The sequence below is a fragment of the Geospiza fortis genome, unplaced genomic scaffold, assembly GCF_000277835.1.
Source record: "Geospiza fortis unplaced genomic scaffold, GeoFor_1.0 scaffold413, whole genome shotgun sequence".
In the NCBI taxonomy this organism is placed as follows: domain Eukaryota; kingdom Metazoa; phylum Chordata; class Aves; order Passeriformes; family Thraupidae; genus Geospiza; species Geospiza fortis.
In genome coordinates this window covers 1,563,185-1,588,079 of record NW_005054386.1, presented here as the reverse complement: position 1 = coordinate 1,588,079, position 24,895 = coordinate 1,563,185, and the positions used below count along the sequence as shown (strand labels likewise).

Sequence of the window (24,895 nt, the reverse complement as noted above, 5' to 3'; positions counted from 1 at the left end):
TTTCCCTGTGGAGCACCCAAACATTGTTCAGGCAGCAGAAACAGATTCTGTGAAGTCTTTTGGAGATAGTTCCTCTGATGCAGGAACTATCACCTGTTTTCATGACAGTTCCTGCACCAGAGCTTTCAGAGAAAAGCTCCATAATGTAAACCCTGAGGGAAATTCAAACAAATGAATTCGCGCTCCTCCTGCAAATACGTAATCGTGTCTTTAGCGCTCACCTGCTCTGGCCTCTATGGGACAAATTCCACCAGAGCACAAATACATTGACACCAATGAAGTGAAAATTCATTCCCCCTGCCCATTGCACCCTCCCTGCCCCAGGTGCAGCCTGCAGAGCTGCACTGGAGGGTTCACTTACAGCACTCGCAGCGAGCGGAGCCCGGTGAAGGCGTGGACGGGGATGCACCGGAGCCTGTTGTAACTCAGGATGCTGCAGAGGGGAGAGCAGAGTCACAACTCTGGCCTGGCTTTGGTTGTTTCACTGCTAATTCAACCACAGATAGGCATGGAGAGACACATGCTTAAGCAACAAGGGATGCACTAATTGCTCAGCAGCTTAGATGGTGTTGGAAAAGCAATTAAAGCTGTTAGCAAAACTTTGGGCTACTTACAGCGTCGATAACTGAGTCATGTTGCTGAAGGTGTGATTGGCCAAGACACTGATGCTGTTGTTGCTCAAATCACTGAAGAAACACACAGAGAAAATATAATTTACATGTATGAATTAAGAAAAAATGCCTCTTTGAAAAGATTACATAATATCTGCACAGCAAAATGCTTGGAAGCAATTGAAAAGTTGCATATTATCAACTGGAGTATTTTCTGACCAACTTTGAATGAGCTCTAAAGGAAAAGCGTATCAGACTCCCTTAAAAAGCCTCAGACTGAGAAACATTAAGGCATCTTTCCAGCATACAGCATTCAATGAAAAGAACAAATGAATAAATGATACAAGCACTGCTGAATGTTTACTGTTCCAACTTGCTTTGCAATGCATTCAAGGCACCCCACTTCCAAATACTTATCATATTGACAGCTACTACAACAAAATTTCATTTTTCATTTTAAAAAGTCTTTTAGACTCAACCAGAACATTTTGTTTTGCTATTGATCTCCCTTGAAAAGCAAAATTAGAGATGTTTCTAAATAAAAAACACTCTTAAAACTAAGCATTCCAGTTTTTCATCCATGTTATTTTTGTCTGAGATTGCCCAGCCCATTGGACTGCAGTATCTGCACAGCTGATTCCAACAGCATTTGAAAATTCCTGATAAATAGTTCAGGCAGGGAATTTCACTCCTGTGTATTTCAGGGAACAATGTACAGAACAAAGTCTAGCTGTGTCTCTATCTGCACGACTGTTCACTGAAGAAAGAACTATACAAATTGTCATTGCCTTAGCATTGTAAATAGTGCCTCATCTAGCACAAATGAATGTGTCTCCTCTGCTAATGACCTTTACAGATAAATCTGCCAAGCGAAACTGCAGCAGTCTGTGTGAGAGTTTTGTCCTCTCGGGGTCCTGCAGAGCAAGGGGCTTCTCAGGCACCTCACTCGTTATGAACATTTACTGGCAGCAGTGTCCACTGTGAAATTCTTTCCAAATTCAAATTACAGAAGGTTTTGGGGTTTGGTGTTGGTTTTTTTCTCCCCCACCCCTCTCCAAATACCAATTATTTATGTTCCACCAACAGCACAGTGCAGAAAGAGTCATGCAATTTCCCTGACATTGAAAGCACGTGTTTCTTACATCAGTGTCAGGTGTCTGAAGGCAGAGAGCCCCTTCGGCACAGCAGGCAGATGGTTTCCTTCCAAGTATCTGAAAAAAGTCACATTTGACAATTACACAAACACATTAAGGAGAATTCACATCACTCAATCTGCACCATGAGTGAGGACAACATAAAGTCAGTCACTAATGAAATTATCTTTGATTCATTGCTTTGAAACTCTAACAGCTTTTACTTTATAAATGAATCACCCCACATGCAAATCACAACAGCAGCTTATTGATTTACTTTATTTGTTTTAAAACTTGGAAGTGCATAAAGGATCTCTGGCCTACAGCAAACAGAAATGACCATTTGGTTCTTCTGTGACAGCAGCTGAAGAAAGGGAGAAAAATTGCATGGCCTGTGCCCTGAACTTGGAGTTACCTTTCCCAAGTCTCTCCAAGAATGCTGGCTGCTCCCTGACCCTGCCAGAGAGGCTTTGTCCCGGGCATGGAAGCTCCTTGTGCAGCCAGAAAGGGAAGAGGAGCTGCACTCCCAGATCCCTGTGCTGCAAAAGGTCCCGCTAATTCCGGCATCCACATGAACATCCACAAGTTTGATGGCACATCCACCACAGCAATACACCCTCCTTACCCCTCCTTTTCACAGCAGGCTGGTACAGGAGGAAAACTTGGTACAAATTAAAGACCAAAGACAAAGCTCTCTTGGAACAGAGGTTCCTCCTACATGCACTAAATATATTTGATAAGATATCATGTGTTTCTAGTCTGGAAGTTTCAGTGTTTGAGACACCACTGAACCTATTTCTATGCAGACACAAGCATGGAAGGGCTAAAGCCTTTGGGGATAATCCTAAATCCTCATACAGGCAAATAGAACCCCCATTTTGAACTTTTTCTCCACTTAAAAAACATGATCAGTGAGTTACTCAGCAAAACCCCCTGAAAAAACACAATACTTTTAAAAGCTTGCCTAGAAGAGAGCGCGGGTACTCCGGTCTGCACAGCTGACTGTGGCAGCAATGGGATGTGGGTGTTTCCCGTTTATCACAATAAAATAGAGACAGAGCTGGAGGTTTGTCCCTTAACCTTGGCTTTTAGGTACTCCCTGGGAGATACCAAAGTAATAAGGCTCCAATGGAAAGTGGTACCATGGCACTGCCAAGGTGTTTCTCCAGACATCTTCCAGAATCAACATCTGCCAGGGAAACCAACCCATCCTTCTCAGAGAGCTCTGTGGAGGAGGAATGCATTCCTCCCTCCACAGGTGGGATGAAAGAGAAAATGATATTTCCCTTCCTTACATGATGCTGCAGGGATATTTCCTGAGGCAGACACGGGGCAATGCAACTGATATGGAATGTTTTGAAACATAATCAAGTGTAGCCAGGAAATGCAGCCCACAGACACCAGAACACTTCATGTGCTGCCTCTGCTGCTGAAAACAGAATCTGATAATCATGTTAGGAATTTTTATTCCACACATACAATTTCCTTGTCTTTGGCAACAGGCCTCCTTTTTCTGCACTCACTATAGCAAACAACAATAATAATAGATTATCCTTGTGCCCTATGTTCCCTTTCTACATTAACTGTAACAGCACAGAGATACTTGTGTAAACTAAATCCAAGAATATTTTCTCACAAACTTTATTTTTACATCATTCAAAAAAATAAAATCTATAAAAAACAACAGAATTTCTTACATAATATATTTTATAGCTGGTATTATTCCTCCCCCTTTTTTTTCAGCTTAATGACCTCTCAACATTTTCTGCTGCTTCAAATCTCTTTTTGTACTGAACTCCAGCTGAACTGCTCCAGCCAGGCTCACAGTGATCCCTTCTGCCTGTGCACAGGATCCCATCCAGGCAGAGTTCCCCTGGAGCATGCACTGGAGCTCACCTCACTCCTCTCCAGGGTTAGGCTGGACACTGTGGGAACACCAACTTCTGGCCTTATAACCAGAGAAATTACTTTCTCAATTAAAAAAATCCTACTAAACTAATCAATCTCTCCCTGCCAATGATGATGAGCACTGAGAGAGTTGCACAGCCAGCACAGCAGGGACAGAGTCTCACTAGCCAGAGGACAGGTTGGCTGTGCCACACTTACACCTCCCATGGATATCCACATTTTCCACAAGGGGAAAGCCCCTTGCTTCATTTTGGCTGAATCTGTTATAAATTATTGTGAAAATGGAGTTCCTTGGTAATTTCCCACTATAAACTGGAGATTCTCAGTATTTAGACATGCATGTCACGTTTCTAACAGGGCAACCCACATCTCTTTCCTCCAGTCATGGTCTGCTCTGCATGCAGAAGGATGCTGGGAGTCTGTGCCTTCCCCTTCATCCCAGAAAATCATAAATCTCAAACCCATGCAAGAGGGCAGGGTAAGGTTCTAGTCTTTATTCCAAATATAAAATTCTAAGGATTTCTAAAGGAAATCAAAAGCAGGTCATGTATTATGTATTTGGAAGTTTTATATGATTTTCCTTTAGGAAAGGAGACTCTTGCAATATGTTGAATTCTTCAGGAACATATTTTCAGGATATTCTCTAGTTGATCTCAATATGAAACAGCCTGCAATTTAAACAAACTCATGGGAGTGAGCCAAAGTTTTTTTCCTCCTCATCTGCTTGCTGGTGCAATCAAAAGTCAAGGGTGCACATTTTAATTCAGTGCTTCATGACTCAGACTAACCCAGACATGCAGACCCCTGGAGTTAAACTCCTACAGAAGATCTGCTCTGAATAGCTCTGGATTTGCTCTGCAGCAATTTGATAGTTATATAAATGTGCTAGCAGAAAACTGCAATACTCATACCAGTGGTACAGTTTCTGAATAAACACAATTTAACTCTGAAAAAAGCACTGATAACACACTTTTCATGCATCCATAAGAACAATTCACCACTGCTAAACCTCTCAGCCCATTATCCAAAACGTGGCAGCATTTTCCAAGCTGAAGGCATTCATTCTGAAAGCACATTTAAGTGCAGGGAATTTGAAATAAGCAAGGCTTTTAGGGCATAAGAGCTTGCCAAGAATCAGGAGGATCTGGGATGCAGGATTTGAGGCAAACAACTGGCAGAGCTGGGGGGTGCAGGGCACCCCCTCCCCACCTTGCTGGGCTCAGGGGGCTGGAAGCTGGACATAGTGAGTAAAGGAATTATTCCTGAGGGCAAATGGGCAGAGACAAAACTTTGTGTATTTATGAATACGTCTATATAAATAAAAAAACAGAGATGAAGCTCCAGATGCTCTGCCAAAAAGCCCCTCAAAATAGCCATAAAAGACTCAGTGTGGAAGGAAGATTAAATTTTTAATTCTTCCCAGTCTTTTGCCAAAGGATTATGATGTCCATGGTGTCTGGTATGCAAAGAAATTCTGGTATGAATGAAGAAAAATACGTGTCTAATTTTAATTCTGGGAATCAAGTTATTAATATACAGAGTCAAGACTGAGTGTCAGTTGCCTTAAAATAGACACTGACTGCTATCCAAAACAACCTCATTTGCTTCCTAAGGTCTCTAGGCTCTGTTTAAATATCAGATTGGAGGTTTTTGTTGTTTACCCTGTGAATGCTGCTGAGAATCCTCAAGTCTCAATAATGACTTGCAACCAACAAGCAATTGCCAGAGCAAAAACTGAGAAAGAAGCAAACCAGAAAATCCCAAAATACGTGTTCAGCTCTCAAAGAAAGCCACCACCTTCCTACCTGGCCAGGTTTCTTCTAGAGCATGGCCAGGGGGGCTGGCACTGTGGGACAGGGCCTGCAGCAGCCCCAGGGCTCATCCAGCATCTTCCACACACACCAACATTGCACATAAAACATTTAAAACTATGCATAAAAGATGACAGCTGCTCTTTTTCCAACTTGTCTATTTTTGTACTGAAACCACTTGGGTTGGAGGTGATATAACCAGCCCGAGGCGCCAGAGCATCGGGTAACAATGTGAATCACTTGGAATCCTTTTTGAACTGAGATGTCTATTCAGGCATGAAGTCAAACTTGCAGTGGCAATCCATGCTAAGAGGAGAAACTGGAGAGAGAAATCAGTTCTCAGGCAGTAATTGAAAAGGCACAAAACCTTTCCTTTAAATATTCCACAAAGAATGTTACATTACAAAACCCATGATACTTGACAATTTTATGTAGCTCTAAAATTTTAAGTTGCGCTCCAAAACTATTAATGTCCATATCCTCTATCCTAAAATTTTGAGTTAAATTTCATTTCCTAAAGATGGTGGTCTGAAAAAGAAATTGGACTGTGAAAGATGAAACATCCACAAACAAGAATTTTAAGAGCTTCAGTTACAGTTTTTTGAGAGGAAACAAAAATTAAGTGTGGATCTAGGTTCAAATATGGATCTTGGATCATAAGCTTTGGCAAATTTGGGCTCTGGGTTTTGCTGTATTTGCACACCAGAGCACAACCTCCATGTCTGACACACAAACATGGCTGTGATTGAGAGAAAGTTAAACTTTAGTCTCTGCTAGTGTTAATGTCTCCTTTCTGATAGGGACCCAAACTTTACCGGTCACTGAACACGTTATTTGATAATATTGATATTATTTACTTTTTCCAAACTCTCAGGTTTTAAATGCAGATTAATACCTCTATTTCATGAGGAAATAGAAGGAAACAGAAGAAAGATTATTCTAGAGGCAGTAAACGGACTGAAATTTTACATTTTGTTTCTTTACATTGTCATTGGGAAAGAAAAGGTTGTAGGGAGAGAAGTGTCCTGAAGGTTTTGTTTTGATTCTTATTGCTTTTTCTTTTAGTTACTGTTAATAAATTTCTCTTTATACCCTTTTAAACTTTCGAGCCTGCTTTGCCTTTCTCCTAATCCTACCTCACAGCAGAAAATAAGCAAGTGCACTAGTGATTAACCAACACTGAAGCCACCACACATCTGTAACTAAAATATCTTCTACAGAACTCTCCTTTCTCTCAATGGCAGAATTCCCCTCTGCAGAAAATGAGCAGGACCACAGAAACCTAATTGCTCCTCTCCTTTATTATCAAAGGAAAACCCCCTGATGCCCGTGCTGGGGGTCATTGTGTAAAACAGTGTGAATTGCCAGATAAGCAAGAGAATTTGCATTCTCAAGCAGATGATTTTCATCAAATATCTCACTCCAGAGTTTCCCTTTGATCAAGTTGGAAAATGGTGCTAAACTGTTACAATATCCCAGCTATCCAAACTGCTTTGGGCATATTTGAGGCATCGATCAGCACAGCCCAGGTAAAAGCCACTGGTTTTAGCCACAAGTCAAAGGAAATCACAAGTGCCTTGAAAGCTGGAAAGAAAAGGTTGGGATTGGTGGTAAATACCTCCAAAAATATGACAACTGATGTGTCAAATACATGAACCTACCAGGCAGAACAAGGAACAGCAATGGGAGAGAGAAAGTTTGTGAGGCGAGAAAGAGAAATGGCAAAAGTAATGCAAATATTAGCCTGCATTGATATAAATGGAAGGGAAAATAATCCCTAACAGTGATGTATGAGTGCAGGTTTTTCTAACAATCCCACCAGTGCTATCCTATAGCTCAGTGTCATGACAACATTTGGAGTCTAGAGATGACATGATTGGTACATATTTATTCTAAAACATACCACACTCATTATGCTACAGCTTGTGCACACCATCCACATAATTGCCTCCAATGATTTTCCCCAGTGCAAAATGTTATTTGCTGTAGGTCCATAAAAGCAGCTGGATGCTGTCAGATAAGACTTTATTAGAAATAGACTATACTTTTGTGAATAAAAGGAGAAAATCAAGTGTTCACACACTGAGGTAATACATAAAAGGAGAAAGAGCATGGGAAACTAAGTTCAAACAGATTTAGGGGAAAAAACCAGAATTAAAGGAAAGCCTAAAACACTAAGCAGCAGCAAGGCTGAGTTCCAAACTAGCTCATTGCAGGAACATTTTACTTCTGAACATCTGGACCAGAAAACTGAATATGTTCAAGAAAAACCAAGGTTTCTCTTCAGGGCAAACAAACAGTGGGGAAAAATGTAGGCAGTATGTAAATATACAGTGGAGGGATATACAGTGAAGGAATTTGCAAGAAACAACATAATATTTTCCTACTCCCAAGAAGCTGGAAGAGAGCTTGCCCATGATGACAATGATGACAGGGTTTTCTGAAGGAAAAACTGGGAAATAGAAGTTTCTTGCATCATCATTCCTCTAAAAAGCACTGAGTGATCTTTTCAACTCTTTTCTAGATGGAAGCCTTCCCTGCCAGGGTAATCCCTGCTCCCAAGGGTGGCACAAACCAAACACAGGGATGTCTCCTATAATTCCAAGCTCTAAATGTGAAGGAGATAATGGTTTTCACATGTCTTGTCTAAATATACACTGAAACAGAAACTCAGAATGAGCACTGAAAGGAGTGAGCCTGTGTCTCCTGTCCACCCTGCAATAAAACCTTGCTGGGGATCTTCTCTGCTGAGTGTACAGTGAAATTTGACCCAGAAAGGGCAACATTTCCCCTGTGTGCCTGTGCAAGAGGCATGCTTATTTTTGCACAGTGCTATTTAATACCTGTTACAAGGAAAGGATTCCCCCTTTAAGACTATTTTAAGACCTTTAAGAGAATTTAAAGAAATTTATGAGAAGGCTGCATTCAGCCACAAGAGAGTGGTTTAAGCAGACACCTGACAGCTCTTTTTCTTAAACCATGTTGCACAAAAGCACTGCAGTTTAATAAAAAGCACTGCAACCAATGTGCCTGGCAGATGAATACATCAGCAATGGAAGGTTATAAATGTCAGGCTGGTGCATTCATAAAAACTGCACTGAGATGCTCCTGTGCATCCTGTCCCTGCTCAGGGCTCCTGCAGGGAGGGAGCTGTGGGACACAGGGACAGGAGTCCTGCATGTCCTTGTCACCTCTGTGGCACCTGACACTCTGGGCTTGGGCAGAACAAGGCAAGTCTCTTCCACCCTGTGCCCAGGAAGATTTTGGGTTCCCTCTGCCAGGTCCAGCTGTCCTCAAGATGAGACAAGAGGCTGGGTCCCACTGGAGATGCTGCTTATCACAGCAACAATGGCAATTCTCAAACACAGAACAATAAAAATGTGTAACTTCACACTGCTAACCTGTAACCTGCAGGATACAGCAGGTTATGGGCAATATCTCTGTCTCAATCTGGAAGCAGAAGAAAGGCAAGCAAGATTGATTATTTTTTATTTACTTACTTCATTCTTGTCACAGTTTCCACAAACACATGAAATTTCATGCCTCAGTACCTGCAACCCATCTTTTGGTTTAGAAACAAATAAGGAGCTCAGTTTATGTTAGTTGAGAGGAGAATGAGATCAGGATTGAATTTTGAGACAGCTGGGACAGATTCAAAGGTTATATTTGCAGAATATGAAATATTCAGAGCCAGGCAGTCCATGGCTGTCTGTGTTCTGCTGACACATTTCTGGATGGAAAGCAGAAAGCTGAACTAGAGCTTTGCACAGCCAAGAGGCTCCTACTGAAGAAGACAGTCACGTAAACTCCTATGAACTCAGACTGCTCACTTCCAGGCTATTGCCTCATTTGCCAAGAAATGGTTAAGAAATATAGCAGTTTTTAAGAATGTGAGATTAATTTTACTCTTTTTGTGAAAGCTATGTCATCAGGGTATCAGATAGTATCAGTAGAACTCAATATGCAAAATTTAAACATAAAAATTCCTCAGTGTGGCAGTGGAAATCAAAGTAACATCTGTGATACCTTACTGCTGGCAAGTTACATTTGAATGCAATGAAACCTGAACAAAAGCAGAGCAGAGATGACCTTGCAGACTTCTTAACACTGATGGCAATATATAAAGGAATCCTGGCTAGGAATTGCCTTTCAATTCAATTCAATTCACTATCAACCATGCCCTGGTCAAGAGTGTTCCAAGGATGCATTCACTAATGCAAAGTTTCCATGCTGAGTTACACCAGGCACTTCCAGGACCCTCATTCACCCACAAAGCCTTGTATTTGTCCACAGCACTGGTAAAAACAGTGTGAGCCCCATTCTCCCCCCGTGAAGGGAGAAAAAATAATAGTTGGTACTAGAAAATAGCAGAACCAGATTTTAGTTCATTATAAAATTCATCAAACATACCAACCAACTCAACCAATTATTTTCACATAGAAATGTTGATGAGATTGTAACAAGTTTCAGTAATGACTCACCTGGGATAGATTTGAATAAGGGCCTAAAGGGGAAAAGCTCAGTATTTCTACTGCCAACTGCTTAAGCCAAGCAGTTCCACCAGGATATTTTCTTTCCATGGAAAGAAAATCCACTATAAATTCCTAGTGAAGCGTGGATGAAAAGACAACTAGAAAGATGGTTCTAAACTAGGATGAATGTACTTTGCAATATAATCTAATTATCTGTTATTTTAGCCGTTTCATGAGGTTTGGAGAAAAGAATTCCTTGTTTCCACCACCAGCTTCCTTTTTTCCCTTTTTTTAATCTCCTCAGAGGATAATTAGCTCACAGCTGCGTAACTCAGGAACATATTTTCATCATCCCTTCAAACTGCCTGTTGTGAACTTGGGCTCTCACAGAAGCACTACAGGATTATTTGATACTAAGAAATGCATTTGTTCCTACACCCAGAATTAATGGGTACAAGGACAGATAAACTCTGTTCCCATTACAAAGCGATTTATTCAGTCAAGGGACAAATAAGAATAAGAATAATGGTCAGAACATACGGGAAGCACCGGAGCACAGACGACTAAAGTCAAAGGCAAACCCCCCAGGGACCCACAAAGCCTCACTAGGATGCAGTTTGATGAACTTCTCGAGAGAGGGGGTAGGTAAAAGGTAACTTACAGCTCAGTCACATCCTTGGGAATCCCCTTGGGCAGCATCCGCAGCCCTTTGTTGCTGCAGCGAACCACGGAGTCCACACAGGTACACTGGGAAGGACAAGGAGGGGAAAGCAGGCAGCTGCTCTCATCATTACCTGCACAGGGACAGAGGCAGGGGGTGAGGAAATCAGCATTGCAGCCCAAGGCACCCACTCTGAAGGTAACTGGTGACAAGGACCAGGGAGGGGCAGCCTGAATCCAGGGTAACCATCACAGCATTTTACACCAGATCCAGTGCTTTGGATCACCCTGCCCTCATGCAAGTCCTTTAGGCAACATGAACAGCTCTGAATAAACTGAATAGAAATATTTTAAAATATTATTTAAAATATTTAATTTTTTTTCCCTAAGGAGAATCTACTTCGTAATTCTGCAAATTATAGTGCAATCCAATGTATGAATCCCAATTCCTCCCCCACCAGCTGAAATGGAGAGCTCGACCAGCACTTTGCCCTTAAATTCATCTAGAGAGATGCTATTCACTAACTACTCTCCTTTTGGAAGACTTTTTTAAAATTCAGCTTTTAGATGTTTTATTTTTTACTTTTCATCACTACCAAAGATGTTTATTTTTTACTTCTCATTTTACACCAGATCCAGTGCTTTGGATCATCCCGCCCTCATGCAAACTCTTTAGGCAACATGAACAGCTCATAAACTGAATAGAAATATTTTAAAATATTATTAAATAGATTTAATTTTTTTTTTTTTTGATGGAAAATCTACTTCATAATTCTGCAAATTATAGTGCAATCCAATGTATGAATCTCAAGTCCTCCCCACACCAGCTTGACCAGCACATTACCCTTAAGTTCATCTAGAGAGATGATATTCACTATCTACTCTCCTTTTGGAAGACTTTTTTAAAAAGTCTTCAGCTTTTAGATGTTTATTTTTTACTTTTCAAAGTCAGCCTGGCACTTTGTTTATGATCTGAATTGTAAAGCCTCATTGTTTTCAACAACGATAACCAGGCAAACAACAAACTGAAGCAGCACACTTCCAACTGCTGGCAATCCATCTGTGCACACTTAAAAATATCAACTTTCTCCAAAAATGGTTTCAAAGGTCCATAAGCAGCAGATTAAATCTTGTAATTGAAGAACAATAGGGTTTCTGCAGTAGAAAGCAACGCTTTGAAGCTAAGAACATTAAAGCATGGATTTTCCCCAAAAGCAACAGGCTTTGCAAAACATAAGGCACATGCCTGCTGCAGGATCACGGTGGATGTGAAAGGAAACACTTATGGCACATTCTGGGGATGACAGGGAGGGGAAGCACAAAACTGTGTGTGAGCACGGGCAGCCCGAGCTGAGACCCAGAGCTCCCAGCCTGCTCTCTCCTCCTAACTGATGCAAGGACTAATCGAGACAGATCTGGTTCTTTCTTCTCTCTGCTGGAAGCACCCAAGAGCATTGAGATTAAAGAAAAAGACAGGAAGTCCTGGTACAAGATAACAGAATTACCCCTGACTCTACGGGTAGGAATCATTTGCATTCAGAGGGCTGGGGAGGCACCACCAGACTACAGAAGAACAGAGAATATTTTTTTTCTTTTTCTTCCCCACTGAGTTTAATGACTGGAAACAAAATTCAAAGTCCTTCATAAACCTGCAGAAGGAGCATGTTTTCTCAGCATATTTAATTTTCCCCTGTGTTCTGTGTTTCACACCCTGCCACCACCTACTTTCCATTTGCCTCAACTCCAAGTTACTGCCTGACAGAGAAAGCTCCCAACTGTGGAATGACATTTCGTGCACCAGGATTCTTCTTTTCTCCCAAGTGTGGAATGTCAGTCTGTGGACCAGGATTCTGGTTGGTTTTGGGGCTTTTTTCTCTCAAATTAAAAGTGAATTATTCTTTTATGACTAAACTGGGGTCTCTTGAGCTCTGAGCTCAAGAACCTGGGCCTGTTGCCAGATTGCTTGACTAGGGCAGGAATTAATTTTTGCTCTAAGTAGGGAACTTCTATCACTCTTATTGTCTCTTTAGAGGCATGACTAACTGCACCTCCAGCCTCTCTGGTCTCAACAAGCTGCAAGTCAAGTTAGCAGGGCATTCATCAAGCAATATTCTCTTTACTAGTTTCTCTAAAGTCTGCTTGACCAGAAGACAAAAATTACCAGGAGAATGAAAGAAATCTCAGAGTATTTTCTTTTAAACCCACATAGACCCAACAAAGCATGAAGCATCACTGAGTCATTTCAGATAATGTCTAAGGCTTTTTTTATTTCCCTGTATCCACCTTTTACTGCTGACCTTGAACAGTATCCAAATCTAAAAGACTTTCCAAACAAGCCAAGAGTCCCACTGGTTTCAGAGTGTTAACTAAGAGTAAGGGAGGCCCAGGATTACACCAGGATTAGACAAAGCAGGGCACTTGTCTACAATAAATTAATGTAATTCTTATATTTCGGTGTAGATAGCAGAAATTCAGAAACTGGAAATCAAGAATAAAAATACATCACTGATAGAGAATAATGATCTCCATCTCTAGGTGGCTACCTTTTCCACCACCAAACCAAAATGTTCCCTGTGCAGCACTGCTTGGTAGGGAGGAGCCTTCTCAACATTGCCACAAGTGCCAAATCACATTGGACTTTCTTACCATCACAGGTGAAGTCCTGGACATCTACATCTTGGATTGGAATATCCTTCAAGAAAAAGGGTTTCAAGCAGCGTGGATTTCCACTGACAATTCTTTTCTTCCTCAGCCACTTCCCCAGCCAGGCCAAATGGCAGTTACAATTAAAGGAATTAGCCAGCAAATTACTGAAAGGGAACAAAAAATGATTCCATTACACATGAACATATAGAAATACTGAAATAACTACAGAAAGATGAGGGGCTCCAAGTCCAGGCTCTTTCCTGTGTTCCTGTGAGATCCCTACTCCATCCTGCAGATGCAGGTTTTGTATTAGGGCTGGGATTATAATTAAAATATATATAGTTATGCATATACAAACATATGTTTATAAACCAAAGTGCTTAAAATTATTATTTAAACATATTTCCATCACTACCAGGGCTGGATTTATTGTGGAATTCAACCCAAGCTACAGCTCACACCCAAGTCTAAACTGACCTCACAAACTGCACCCGTGTGAGCATGACCATGTGCCTGCCCCAGCACTCCCATTCCCTCTGTCCCTCTGTCCCACACAAACCAGAGCCAGGAGGGAGCTGCTGGGAAGCTGAATTTGGGGTTCCTATTGAAACAGCAAGGATAGTGCTGTACATGTACATATATACATGTATACATATATACATATATACATATATACATATATACATATATACATATATACATTATACATGTATACATATATACATATATACATGCATACAGCAGCACTGTCATCTTGAGCCACTTATGAAGGTTTCTCAGATCTGGGTACCTGTAGTGAAAAGCATCTGCTCTGCTGCCTTGTGAACTTTGTGGGGTCTGCTTCAAATCTTGCTCCAGCTCCTGAAATATCTTCCATCCAGAGCTGCAGGCCAGGCACGGTGCTGTGGTGTGCAGCCTCCAAAGCAATCATCTGACACCTCCACGAGAGGGATGGAGCCTGAACAGAGCCTGGCTTAGCAGCTCCTTCCTAACTAAACCTCAGCTGAAGGAAAGAGGCTGAGCTCCCTGGTAAAAAGGGAGAGCTGTCTATGCTATGTACAGAGAGAGGGAGCATCAACAGCCTCAGCCACAAAGAAGAATGAGCTGTCAGGGCCTGTGCATGCAAAATGAAGTCTCTAATATTAATGGAATATTCACATCATGCATGAATGTGCCCAAGAGTTAATATTTTGGTAGCACGGAAGGAAATACAATAATGAAAATTCTTTAAATCATAGCATATCTTTTAAGACAAGAAATTTGAAGGCAAGAAACAGGCACTTAAATTGCAGGTGTAGTAGCTGAAGTAGCTTTTAAGTCTTCACTTACAAGATGCTTTCACAAACCTAAATATGCAGTCGAAATCACATTAGGACTTTGGCCAAAGAATTCCTTCAGAAAACAATAGTACTGAAGACAAAAACATGTGGTACAATTGAGGTGGGGCAGTTAGAAAGCAAACCCAAAGCAACTCCTAAATTCTGTAGGTTCTAGGCCAAAATCACACAGCCACAATATGATTTACAGCTGCTCTCAGCACTGCAGCACAGCCTACTTCAATCACTGCTCTGCCCTGGAGCTCTGGGGTTAATCCCATGTGGATTTAACACAGGCTTATGGACGTTGTGGAGAAAGGAGAACTGGGGAGAGCAGAAAACTCAGCATAATGTTACAAAAACACTCCACCTGCTTCACACTTAGATTCAAACACTGCAGAAAGGTGAGAAACCCAACAGGTTACACAAGAGCTTTCATACAGAAGGCGCAAAAAAGCACTGAAAGCAATACTCTAATTCTAGCTGCTTTCCTTCTGAATTGTTTTCCATTTTCTTTAATCCATAATGGGACCACATGCAGGATGCTTTGTATATTTTCCACCCTGATAGACTTTGGCATGAGCAGAGTGCCTGAACCAAATGTCTGAACCACTGAGCGAGGCAGTGCTTCAAAGGCCATTTGTTCCACTGGTGGGAGAGAGTGAGATCATGTTCACAGAGCTGCTTCCCTGACACAAATCCTCAGAACTCAATAATCTACAACTGGGAACAAACAGCAGGTGTGTATAATCAGGTTTCTGGAAAACCAGCAGCTCTGAGCATAAAGGATATTTTGTACATCTAGAGAGCATCTTACCAAGACTTATCAAAAACTTTCACAAACATTCCATCTACAAAATGCTCCATATCAAAAAATAGCAATTATCCCTGTCTAGAGAAAAGAGATTATTCTGATTTAATGTAACTATCCACAAAGCCTCCTTTTCTTCTTGGCAAACACAGGTTAACGTATGATGTAAAATTTTTGGACTCTTTAGTTTAGAAGTTGGATTATGCTTTTTCTTGGGAAGTAAGAAAGAAATAGGTTGTTACAGATAAAATTAACAAATAAACAAATCTCCCATTTAGAAATTCAAATCACTCCAGGCAGAAAAAGAACAAATTTATCTTGTCAGTAATTCCACATGATCTTCTGCCACGTTAGCAACTTCTAGATTTTATCCTTTTCCAACTGCAGAGCTGGGATTTTTAGCTTTAATGCAGTCTGAAGTTCACACATGTCCCCACATACATGCTCTTTCCATGGCAAGGCTGTGATGCAACTTTTGATAGAAATGCAAGATGAAGTCCCCCTTAAATTATCACATGGATAAAGAGATTTCCTACTTGAGTTGAAATGGAATTGAAATCTGGAAAGGCTAATTGTATGTCAAAGCTTTACTGAAGAAACTGACTATTCAAGTGGAGTTCTCAAATCAGAAACAGTAATGTTGGGCAGAAAAATTGGTATGAAAACTCATCAGTAATAATCAGAGTTCCTACATATACAATAGTGATTTACCCACTCAGACAGAAATGCAGCAATCAAACTTTTAGCAGAGATTTTGTACTAACATTAAACTCAGAAGTGTTTACTCAAGGACATAGACATATTTTGAAAATCAGGGGGAAATAGAAGTCTGGAGAAATGAAATATGTATATCCTACTACAAGTGCCTCTTCAAAATTACAAAGAAGTCACAGAATATTAACTATTTAAATGGATTCTAGTGACCTGTTAGGAAAACATGCTGGAACGCATCTGGATGTTTTTGAAATTAGATTGAAAATATATTCTGGAATTCAGGTTAAGTTTATACAAGAATAGTTTTATGTCATTCTGGCATTATGCAGTCATGCAGTTATTTTAATAATAATCCATGGAAAAGCAGTTCTGCTTGCAAATATCTCCCTTGACTGGGTAAGGACTAAAAGACATGACTGAATTTTCTGTGTGAAGAACTGCAAGGACACTTCAAATTAAGATACTACAGTGCCTAGTCTGACCAACAACAAAATAAAAATTGCAATTTTTTCTACCAAATAGATGTTATTCCTCTAGTGAAAATCATTAGATAGGGTATTATTTTTAGAGCTATCCACATTTTGGGAATATCAACGAGACTGACTCACAAAGGGCAAGAACAAAAGGAACAATGTTCTTTAGTGCTGCAAATATGCCAATATAAAAATGGAAATGGAACATTGCATGAATTTTTGTCTCCCATTGAGAGATGTGAAAGTAAGGCATTACAGTACCCCATTAGCTCCCAAAGTGTGGGCTGAACAGGGAAAACAGTCACACCATCTAACTTCAGTGGTGTTTGTCATCCAATAAATCCACCTACAGCAGAGTGCTGCCGTGAAATGAACAGAGCTGAATTCTGCATTTATATGGCAAAAATCACCATGGCCTCAACTCAGGCTCTAAAGAAGTCAAAACCACACCTTTTCTGCCTGTAGATCAAACACAGAATGCAAATGTGTCAAAGAACAAACTCTTCCACCAAGACACAGCTAGGAACCAACAGGATTATAAATCAGCGCCAAAGCAATGCATTCCAATTAGCAGCAGCTTTAATTGCTCTTGCTAGAAAGTGCAACAATCTTTTCCCACAAATGAAAAAATAAAATGGGCTATTTCTAACAAAATATGACAAGGACAATTCCATGAAAGCAAGGTAGGGGCTTCACAGACTGATTCAGAGAGTCCCTGCACAAAGGGAGCCAGGGAGGGAAGCACAGGGAGAGCAGAGGAGCAGCAGGCACTGCCTGCAGCACAGTGACAACAGCTTTCAGCAAGTGCCACTTGCTTTGACCAGAGACTTGAAAACAGTCAATAAAAATAATCTGCTTGTGTTTCTCTCTTTGTCCGTCAGTTTTGAGGAGATTCTTGGGACTACACAAGGTAAAAGGAAAGAAAATTCTGTGTTCCTTATGCTGCACGGAGCTAATGCCAAAACGATAACTGATTTGCTGGTGAAAAGTTGCCACAGCAAAGGGAAAGTGTCAGCAACAAAACAGCTGAGATTCAACACTTCCTTCTTTGCCCAAACATGATGAAGAATGTTTTCCAATACTGAAATGCAATAGTTTTGAGGGTTTGACTGGACAATTAGGCTGTATTTTCAGGACAGACAATTTCCATTAACAGCAACACCAGGGTCCCCTCTCTCAGCTGGAAACAAAAGGCAGACTTTCTTTCCATATTTATCAGTCTGTACTTTATTAAAATGGACACACTAAAAAAGCATTTTAAAGTATTTAAGAAGCATGGGAAATATTTCAAAGAATGACTGAGAAGTGTAAGAGAATTAAAATAAAGCTTAGGTTGGGATTTTCAAATTCACATTCAGTAAGACTTGACTATTTTGTCTTTGTCAGATGCTCTGAAAATCTAAAAATCAGCTAGTAGACTTCTGATGTTTAACTAATTTAACTGTAATCCAAGAAAGCTGTTCTTACAAAACCAGACTCTTCTGACACTAAAGCAGCTTCAGGGAGCTGAGTGTGTGATAAGCTACACTCTTTGAATCTGCAGAAATTGTTTTACATGACCTTCTCCTGCACGTTGCACTGGGCTATGACACAGCAAAACAAAGTCATCCTGCCTGAGGCTGGCAACCTCCAAGTGTCTTCAGCCACTCCAGCTGAAACTATTCAATTGAAAAAAAAATATATATCACACCTTGTATCCTCCAAACCTGTGATTTCAGTAGGATGGAGTTTTCTTTCCCCAGATGAGGTTTTCCATATAAACTGAAATATTGTCTTTTTTAAAAGGAAAGCACAGAAGAACATCACCATGCCATGTTCATCCCATAAAAAGATAACTTACATTGTGGACAGAGAGACCAGAGTGCTGAAGGCTCCGGGGGTGATGGTGCTGATGTGATTGTCATACAGAGACAGGAGCCTCACTGAGCTCAGGCCAGCAAAGGTGTCGTTGTTGATGCAGCTGATGGAGTTGCTCCTCAGCATCCTACAAGGATTAAAACAGGGAATTAGGAACCACTGGATAATAATTCAGGATGGGAGGCGCTTTACCAAAAAGATGCTTTGGAAATCATTCTGTTTTTACTGATTGCTGAAGCAGAACACGGCTAGAGGAGGGTTAGATTCACATAAACATGGTCTTGTGAATTTAAAATGCATCTCTTCCACTCAACATTAGAGGCTGATGGGAGCTGCACATCTCAAAGCAATATGCAATTAAAATTATTACTAGTGACAAACCTGAAATAAAAACTAAAGGCTCAATTTAATAAATATCTGAGAGTAGGCTGAGATGTATTTCAGAGATCATTTGAGACTGCCAGAAGTGTGTGACAATAACAATACTGGCTGCATTACTTCTGCTCATGTCCTGGATTTTTTTTGTAATCCACACTACAAAAGTATAGAAGAAAACAGAATCCTCATCAAAAATCAAGGAATATTGTAGGAAAGATTTCCAGACCTGGCACAAGCTCTGGAATGTCATTATCATCATTAATTTTGAAGACAAAACCCAGTAATCATTCTATAAAATAGTCTTTGCTTGGTGCTTGTACCAGATGAATCAGTGCTGTGTTTTGGAAGATCCATCTCTCTGAGTTGTTATGGTAACAATGAACTCAACAATAAAGCCCAATTAATCTGAAAGACTGGAGTATCTTGTTTCACTCCACTGCAAAAAAGGCTCATGTGTATTTGTTACACTGCATGCCAATCAATATCTGGGTCTGTAAACATCACTGCACTGTTGTGATATTCCTACTTAGGTGAAAAATCATTCAGTAATTAAAGCACACTACCAAAGACCCACAATATGCATGCAGCTCCTGCTGCTGTTGCAGTGAATTGATCCCCAAACTGAGGAGGGTTAACCCCTGGGTACCCAACTCCTGGGTATCCAGTGAACAATGGAAATCCAGACTCCCTCAGGAGTTTGAATTTACATCTCACATTGGTATCAGCCAGCTGGGCATTGAAATGCTACATCAATGCTACCTGAAAATCACCAGAGAGAGTTTAGAGGTGGCTGGGAAAACACTGACAGTGTCCTCACAGACATTGCCTGTTGGAGGCTGAACACTGCTGCTTTTGCATCACTGGTCTCTGTGCAGTTCCCAGCAGAGGCACCACGGTCTCTGTAATTTTGGGATTGCAGCTGGGGTGAAACTGTGTCAGGAGAGACCCACAGGGCACAGAGAAACACCTTTACCAGGTCAAGAGCACCAGCTCTAAAAGGAACAAGCAGTAAATGTGAGAATAAGGCCCTTAGCAGCAGCAGAAAACATTTCTCCGGCCCTGCATGGAATGTATCAGGCAGCAGAACTGCAGGATGGGATAATCTGAATGCCAATATATCCTGCACAGAGATTTCTTACATCGCAGGAACATACAGCCTTTTAAAAGCTGGACCATGACCCTGACAAATGCAGCCCCTTTGCAGAAGATTACTATTTTAATGCTGAAAGAAAGTCAATTAATGGATAGCAATATATGTCCCTCAAGCCAAAGCCTTTGGTTTCATATCATGGTTCACCATGCACTGTGTGACCTTCCTGAAAGAACACTTAGACTCACAAATCCTCATATCATGCTGTGTATATTTAGACTGCTTTATCAGCTGGGGGAAATGTAGGTCAGGTCAGCAGGATAGCTTGAATGTTAAGCATCTTTTTATTAAAAAATGCTGAATTTTGTTTAGGAGCACTGCCACAGGCTGCTTTACAGTATAAAAATTAATTTAATATCTATGGGCAGTATTTTCAAATCCCTTAGTAAAGTGCATACATTAAATTGAAGAACAGATGGTGGTAACCACAAAAAATGTTAATGGAACAGCAAAAGTTCCATATTTGTCATCACAGAACAAAGTCCTTGAAATGAAACTTGAATTTCTTTTTACACTTGAGTAAGGACTGTACTAATTCATGATACCTTCCAACATAAGTAGTATTTTTTTGCTAATGAAATTGCAGATTTTAATTGTATTTTGATTCCTAGAGTCTATCTCTTGACAGCCCCACCTAGTCAAGTGCTTTCTTTCTACAGCACAGCTCCAATTTGGGTGGAGGAACAGTGGGAGGATGGACAAAGTGATAGGAAACATGTTCCTGAATGTCTTGTTTCCAGAGGAAATAACAAAATAATAAAAGCATTAAACGACTGGAAGTGCACAAATTTGACACATGACAGGTTCCCTATCACATCAGTCCTGTGAAAATCTGTCCATTTTACAGAAATAGCTTATAAATCTCAAACCTGCCCAGGACCAGAGATAGGGTGAAACCCTCAAGGCCGAGCAGCATCACTGGCTATGCAATTACAGATATTTTAGCAGGCACTGCCAAGGCTGAGCGCTCCCACCCTGCCCAGGGAGGAACAAGGGCAGGGCTCTCACTTACAGGGTCTTGAGCCCCGTGAGGCCCCTGAACATCCTGCCATGCACGGATTCCAGCTGGTTCTCTGTCAGGATCAGCTCCTGCACGCCCGCGGCGCCGTCGAACGCGCCCTCCCGGATCTCCTTGATCTTGTTGTTGCTCAGATTTCTGGAAGGACACACCCAGTGACAACAAGAAAATCAGCAGTGTTTTATTCCACACATCACACTGGAGGGAGGGAGATAGGAAGAATTTGTTCCTTTTTGTGGTTATCTAGAGAGACCTATCCATTCATTCAGCAAGGAGAGCATCCAGAAATTCAAAGGTTTCCTACTGTTCTTACAAATAGCTCCCTTGCACTCATCAAAACCACAATTATTTCAGCTAAATCAAGATAATTTAAATTAATGCAGCTACCAGATTTTAACACCTCACGTAGTTGTCTCTTATCCATGTCTCTGGAACCAGTAAGTGGGAGTTTCCAGCATCTGATTCATGTCCATGAAGTTATGGACAATGCTTGGGTGTGGGCGCTCACCTGGCAAGAGTCAGTTAATGTTACTGCCATTGAAATGGTGTCACAAATTGAAATATGGACCACTTTTATTCACTGTACCATGTATCTGATACCAACTTTAGTATGTGCACTTCAATAAAAAACCACCACTCAAATGAAACAAATATCACTTAATTGTCAATTCACAGCCACTGCAATACACAGCATTATTTTCTAAATATTTACTCTGCCTATACAGTCACAAGATGTTTGCTTATAGATCCATATTAGAAAACTTTGATCTACAAAGTCAAATGGAGTTCTCCTGAAATGCAAAATTAATCTTTTGAATATTTCATATTTGTGAAAATCTCCATGAACAGACAATTTCTGAATGATAAAAGTGCCATCAGAAATGCATAAAAATAAATGGCATTTAATTATTTAAAACATTTATATAGAAGGCCTTAAGCACATTAAAACTTTGAGCCTGAGTCCTTCAAATATCTCCCATGATGTCCTGTATTGATTATGATGAATAATTCTATTTGTCGAGGTCTATGACAGGAAACACTGGTCTTTGTTTTACTATCTACAACAAAAAGGAGAAAGTACAAGATATATTCTTGTTCCCAAGAAGATGCTAAATTCCAACACCATTACTCATGCAGAATAGCACATTATTCCAGAAATGATCCCAGTACAGACACAGCATGAGTAATAGTTTCAAAATCCAATTCCAGGTGATATAAAACAAATGACAAGGTATCAGATTAACACCTGGGCTACTCTGCTCAGAAGAGCTGGCAATTTTACTGGGATAAAAGTTGACAGAAGACATGGAAAGAGGACAGCTTGGCCTCAGATAGAAATAATGTGGGTCTTGCTCTTTTCAGAAGTCATCACTTAATAAAATAAAATAAAAAAAAGAGCCTTGGAAATATGTTTCATGTGGGAAACTGGAGTACACTGGTTTATGTCTGCTGAACAACTGTCAGAGAGTGGGCCCTACAGCATGTGGCCCATCACCTCTTGTGCTTTCTTGTGATCAGAAAGAATAGGAGCATGCCAGCAATCAGCCAAAAATAACATAAAAACATCTAGAAATACTTACAGGCAGATTTCTCTTTCCAGAAGTTTAGTGCTTTGTGCTAAGGCTCACATGAAGAGTTTATGTTCAGTGTCAAAGCAAGTCAAGGGAGGATATTCTGACATATGCATTTAATTTTGGGGCTCAGCTATTTCTCCAGTGGAAATGTTTATAGCTCAGCATCTCTTCTGAATGCTGGCATAAATAAATGCTCCCAAAGATGCCCCTCCTGGCAAAGATCATGCCACGATGCATATTTGCACAGAATAAGTGAGTAAATATTTGTGGTGGGAAGGGAGGGTGAGTTGCTATAATAGACAAAGACTTTGCAGATTGCAAACTGACCTACAGTTGTAGCTGTAAAGTTTTATTAGTTACTTTTTGCCATATAAAAGATATTTAGGTACATGTATTAAAACATGGGGGCAATTTTAATGGTCTATTAGATACTGAAGGCAGAAAAGAGCAAATATTGGAGACAAAAGCTGGTCACCATCTGCAAAGGAATTGGCACCTTTATACAGTGCTAACATCTGAATTTTAATTGCTGCCAAAGGACTTCAGCAGATAGGCAACTCTGCTCATTTGAGTTAATAATGCCTGATCTTTTCAGCAAGACAGAATTACCCATAAATATGCCAGCAGCCTCAGAAGAAGCCAATTATAAATACCTTTCCCTTGCAAAAGATTTGAAAATCCAACATTATGCTGAAATCAAAGTTCCAAGGCAGGGAAAGGAGAAGCTCTGCAGTAATAAATAGGTAAAGATGTTACAGTCCTGCAATCCTGCCTGGAGTATTGTCAAAGCAGATGTTCTGCCAACCTGGATTTTGCTTTTTGTCTTCCTGAATTGGAGTTTCCCATATCAGAATGCAACAACAACAACAAAAAAGTTGTAGATGACAACATTCAGTCACCAACAGGAAAAAAAAATGTTTCCTCCTAAAGTCTGAACAGCTAGAATAATAAACATGAAGAATTACCTACTTTTCAGTCTAAGAGTTATCAGGAAAAATAATCAGCTGGTATAAAGCTTGAAAAATGAAAGCACTGTAACCTTTTGCCTGGTCTGTAACTCAGAGACCTCTAAATCCATCCTTCCCAGCTCTAAAAGATTCTTTCATATGTGATCATCACACTTGACAAGGAATTTTTTTTTTTGACATTTTATAGCAAACTCCCACTACAGAAAAAGCCCCATCCTCTTGCAAGACTGAGCTTTTACCAGGAATTCTTCTTGAAATCCTGAAAGACAGTGGAAAGAAACTGAGTTTTGAGACTCTGCCCTCCCATTTGGCAGGACCCAAATGGGAGCCAGCCTGACCTCAGCCTGGTAACTCCTGAAGGCTTTTTCCATAAGGACTTCCTGATGTCCCCTGGTGATAACATTTAATCCCATTTCCAGACTTTTATTTTGGGCAAGAGGTCAAAATAAATTTTCAGCAAGCCTGGGTCTGAATATGGGGGGCTGTGAATAGGAAATGAAGAGATCAAGAAGCTATCAAGGTGACATTGTTCACACAGCTCACTTTTCAGGCACATTTTATTTACTTTATGGCTGAAGTTTATAATAATATTATTTCTGTTGACCCCATAACTTCAAGAGCGAGCTGGATTCTATTCAGAATTAACAGAAGCATTCACCCTGCTGTACCTGCTGGGGCAATGTCAGCATTGCAGCTCCCCAGGGCTGAGTTACTGACACACCTTCCCACGTGGAAAACCCCTGAGAGAGATCTGCAGCCACAAAAGATCTGCTTGGTCTCACCTCCAACCCTGCAGTTTTATCACAAAACCAGCCTGTTCTGAGTGGGGCTTCCCGAGAATATCTCTGTCTGCTGGAGATGTGCTTGCAATCTTTAAGCACAAGTGAGGAGAAAAGCCCAGAGCTGCTGCATTCCTCTGGAGGATGCTGAGGGGGTTTTACAACACTCTGGCTGGGTTTGGTGGTGTGAGCTGTCCTCAGGAGATGCATGGCACTGACAGCCTTAAATACTACACACAGACAGTGAATTGCACCCAGTGCCACCCCTGCACTCATCCAGCAGAGCAGACTGATGGCCTTGCTGTAAAAACCACTCTGAGCCCAAATGGCACCAAGCACAACACACTCCTCAGCCCCATTTCCAGAAAACAAAGTCTGTTTCTGTGTAACAAATGACTGCAGCCTCATTTGCCATGGCAAAATTCATGCTTAGGGGAAGGAACAACAGGTAACAGCTGTTTCCAAGGGCACAAACGACTTCTGCCTCCCCCAGAAACCTGATATCCTGGTTTTGAAGCTGACTCCTAGTCCGCAAACTTTATCATGATTCAATTTTATTTCACATGTAAAATGTTCAGATCCTGGTCTGACACCCCATACAGTTCAATCCAGCAGG

General features: G+C 40.8%; 1 protein-coding gene across 3 annotated transcripts in view; it reads right to left on the bottom strand.

Annotated features, from left to right (window-relative positions):
- Nucleotides 1–24,895, bottom strand: part of SLIT3 (slit guidance ligand 3) — a 483,855-nt gene that overhangs the window by 91,378 nt on the left and 367,582 nt on the right. For all 3 annotated transcript variants that reach the window (XM_031060566.1, XM_031060568.1, XM_031060567.1), the window contains 7 exons: nucleotides 20,953–21,096; nucleotides 18,396–18,539; nucleotides 13,242–13,405; nucleotides 10,597–10,729; nucleotides 1,754–1,822; nucleotides 615–686; nucleotides 362–433 (listed from right to left, as the gene is read on the bottom strand). In XM_031060566.1, coding sequence (XP_030916426.1) covers nucleotides 362–433; nucleotides 615–686; nucleotides 1,754–1,822; nucleotides 10,597–10,729; nucleotides 13,242–13,405; nucleotides 18,396–18,539; nucleotides 20,953–21,096 — 798 coding nt within the window. The remainder of the gene's footprint in view (nucleotides 1–361; nucleotides 434–614; nucleotides 687–1,753; nucleotides 1,823–10,596; nucleotides 10,730–13,241; nucleotides 13,406–18,395; nucleotides 18,540–20,952; nucleotides 21,097–24,895) is intronic.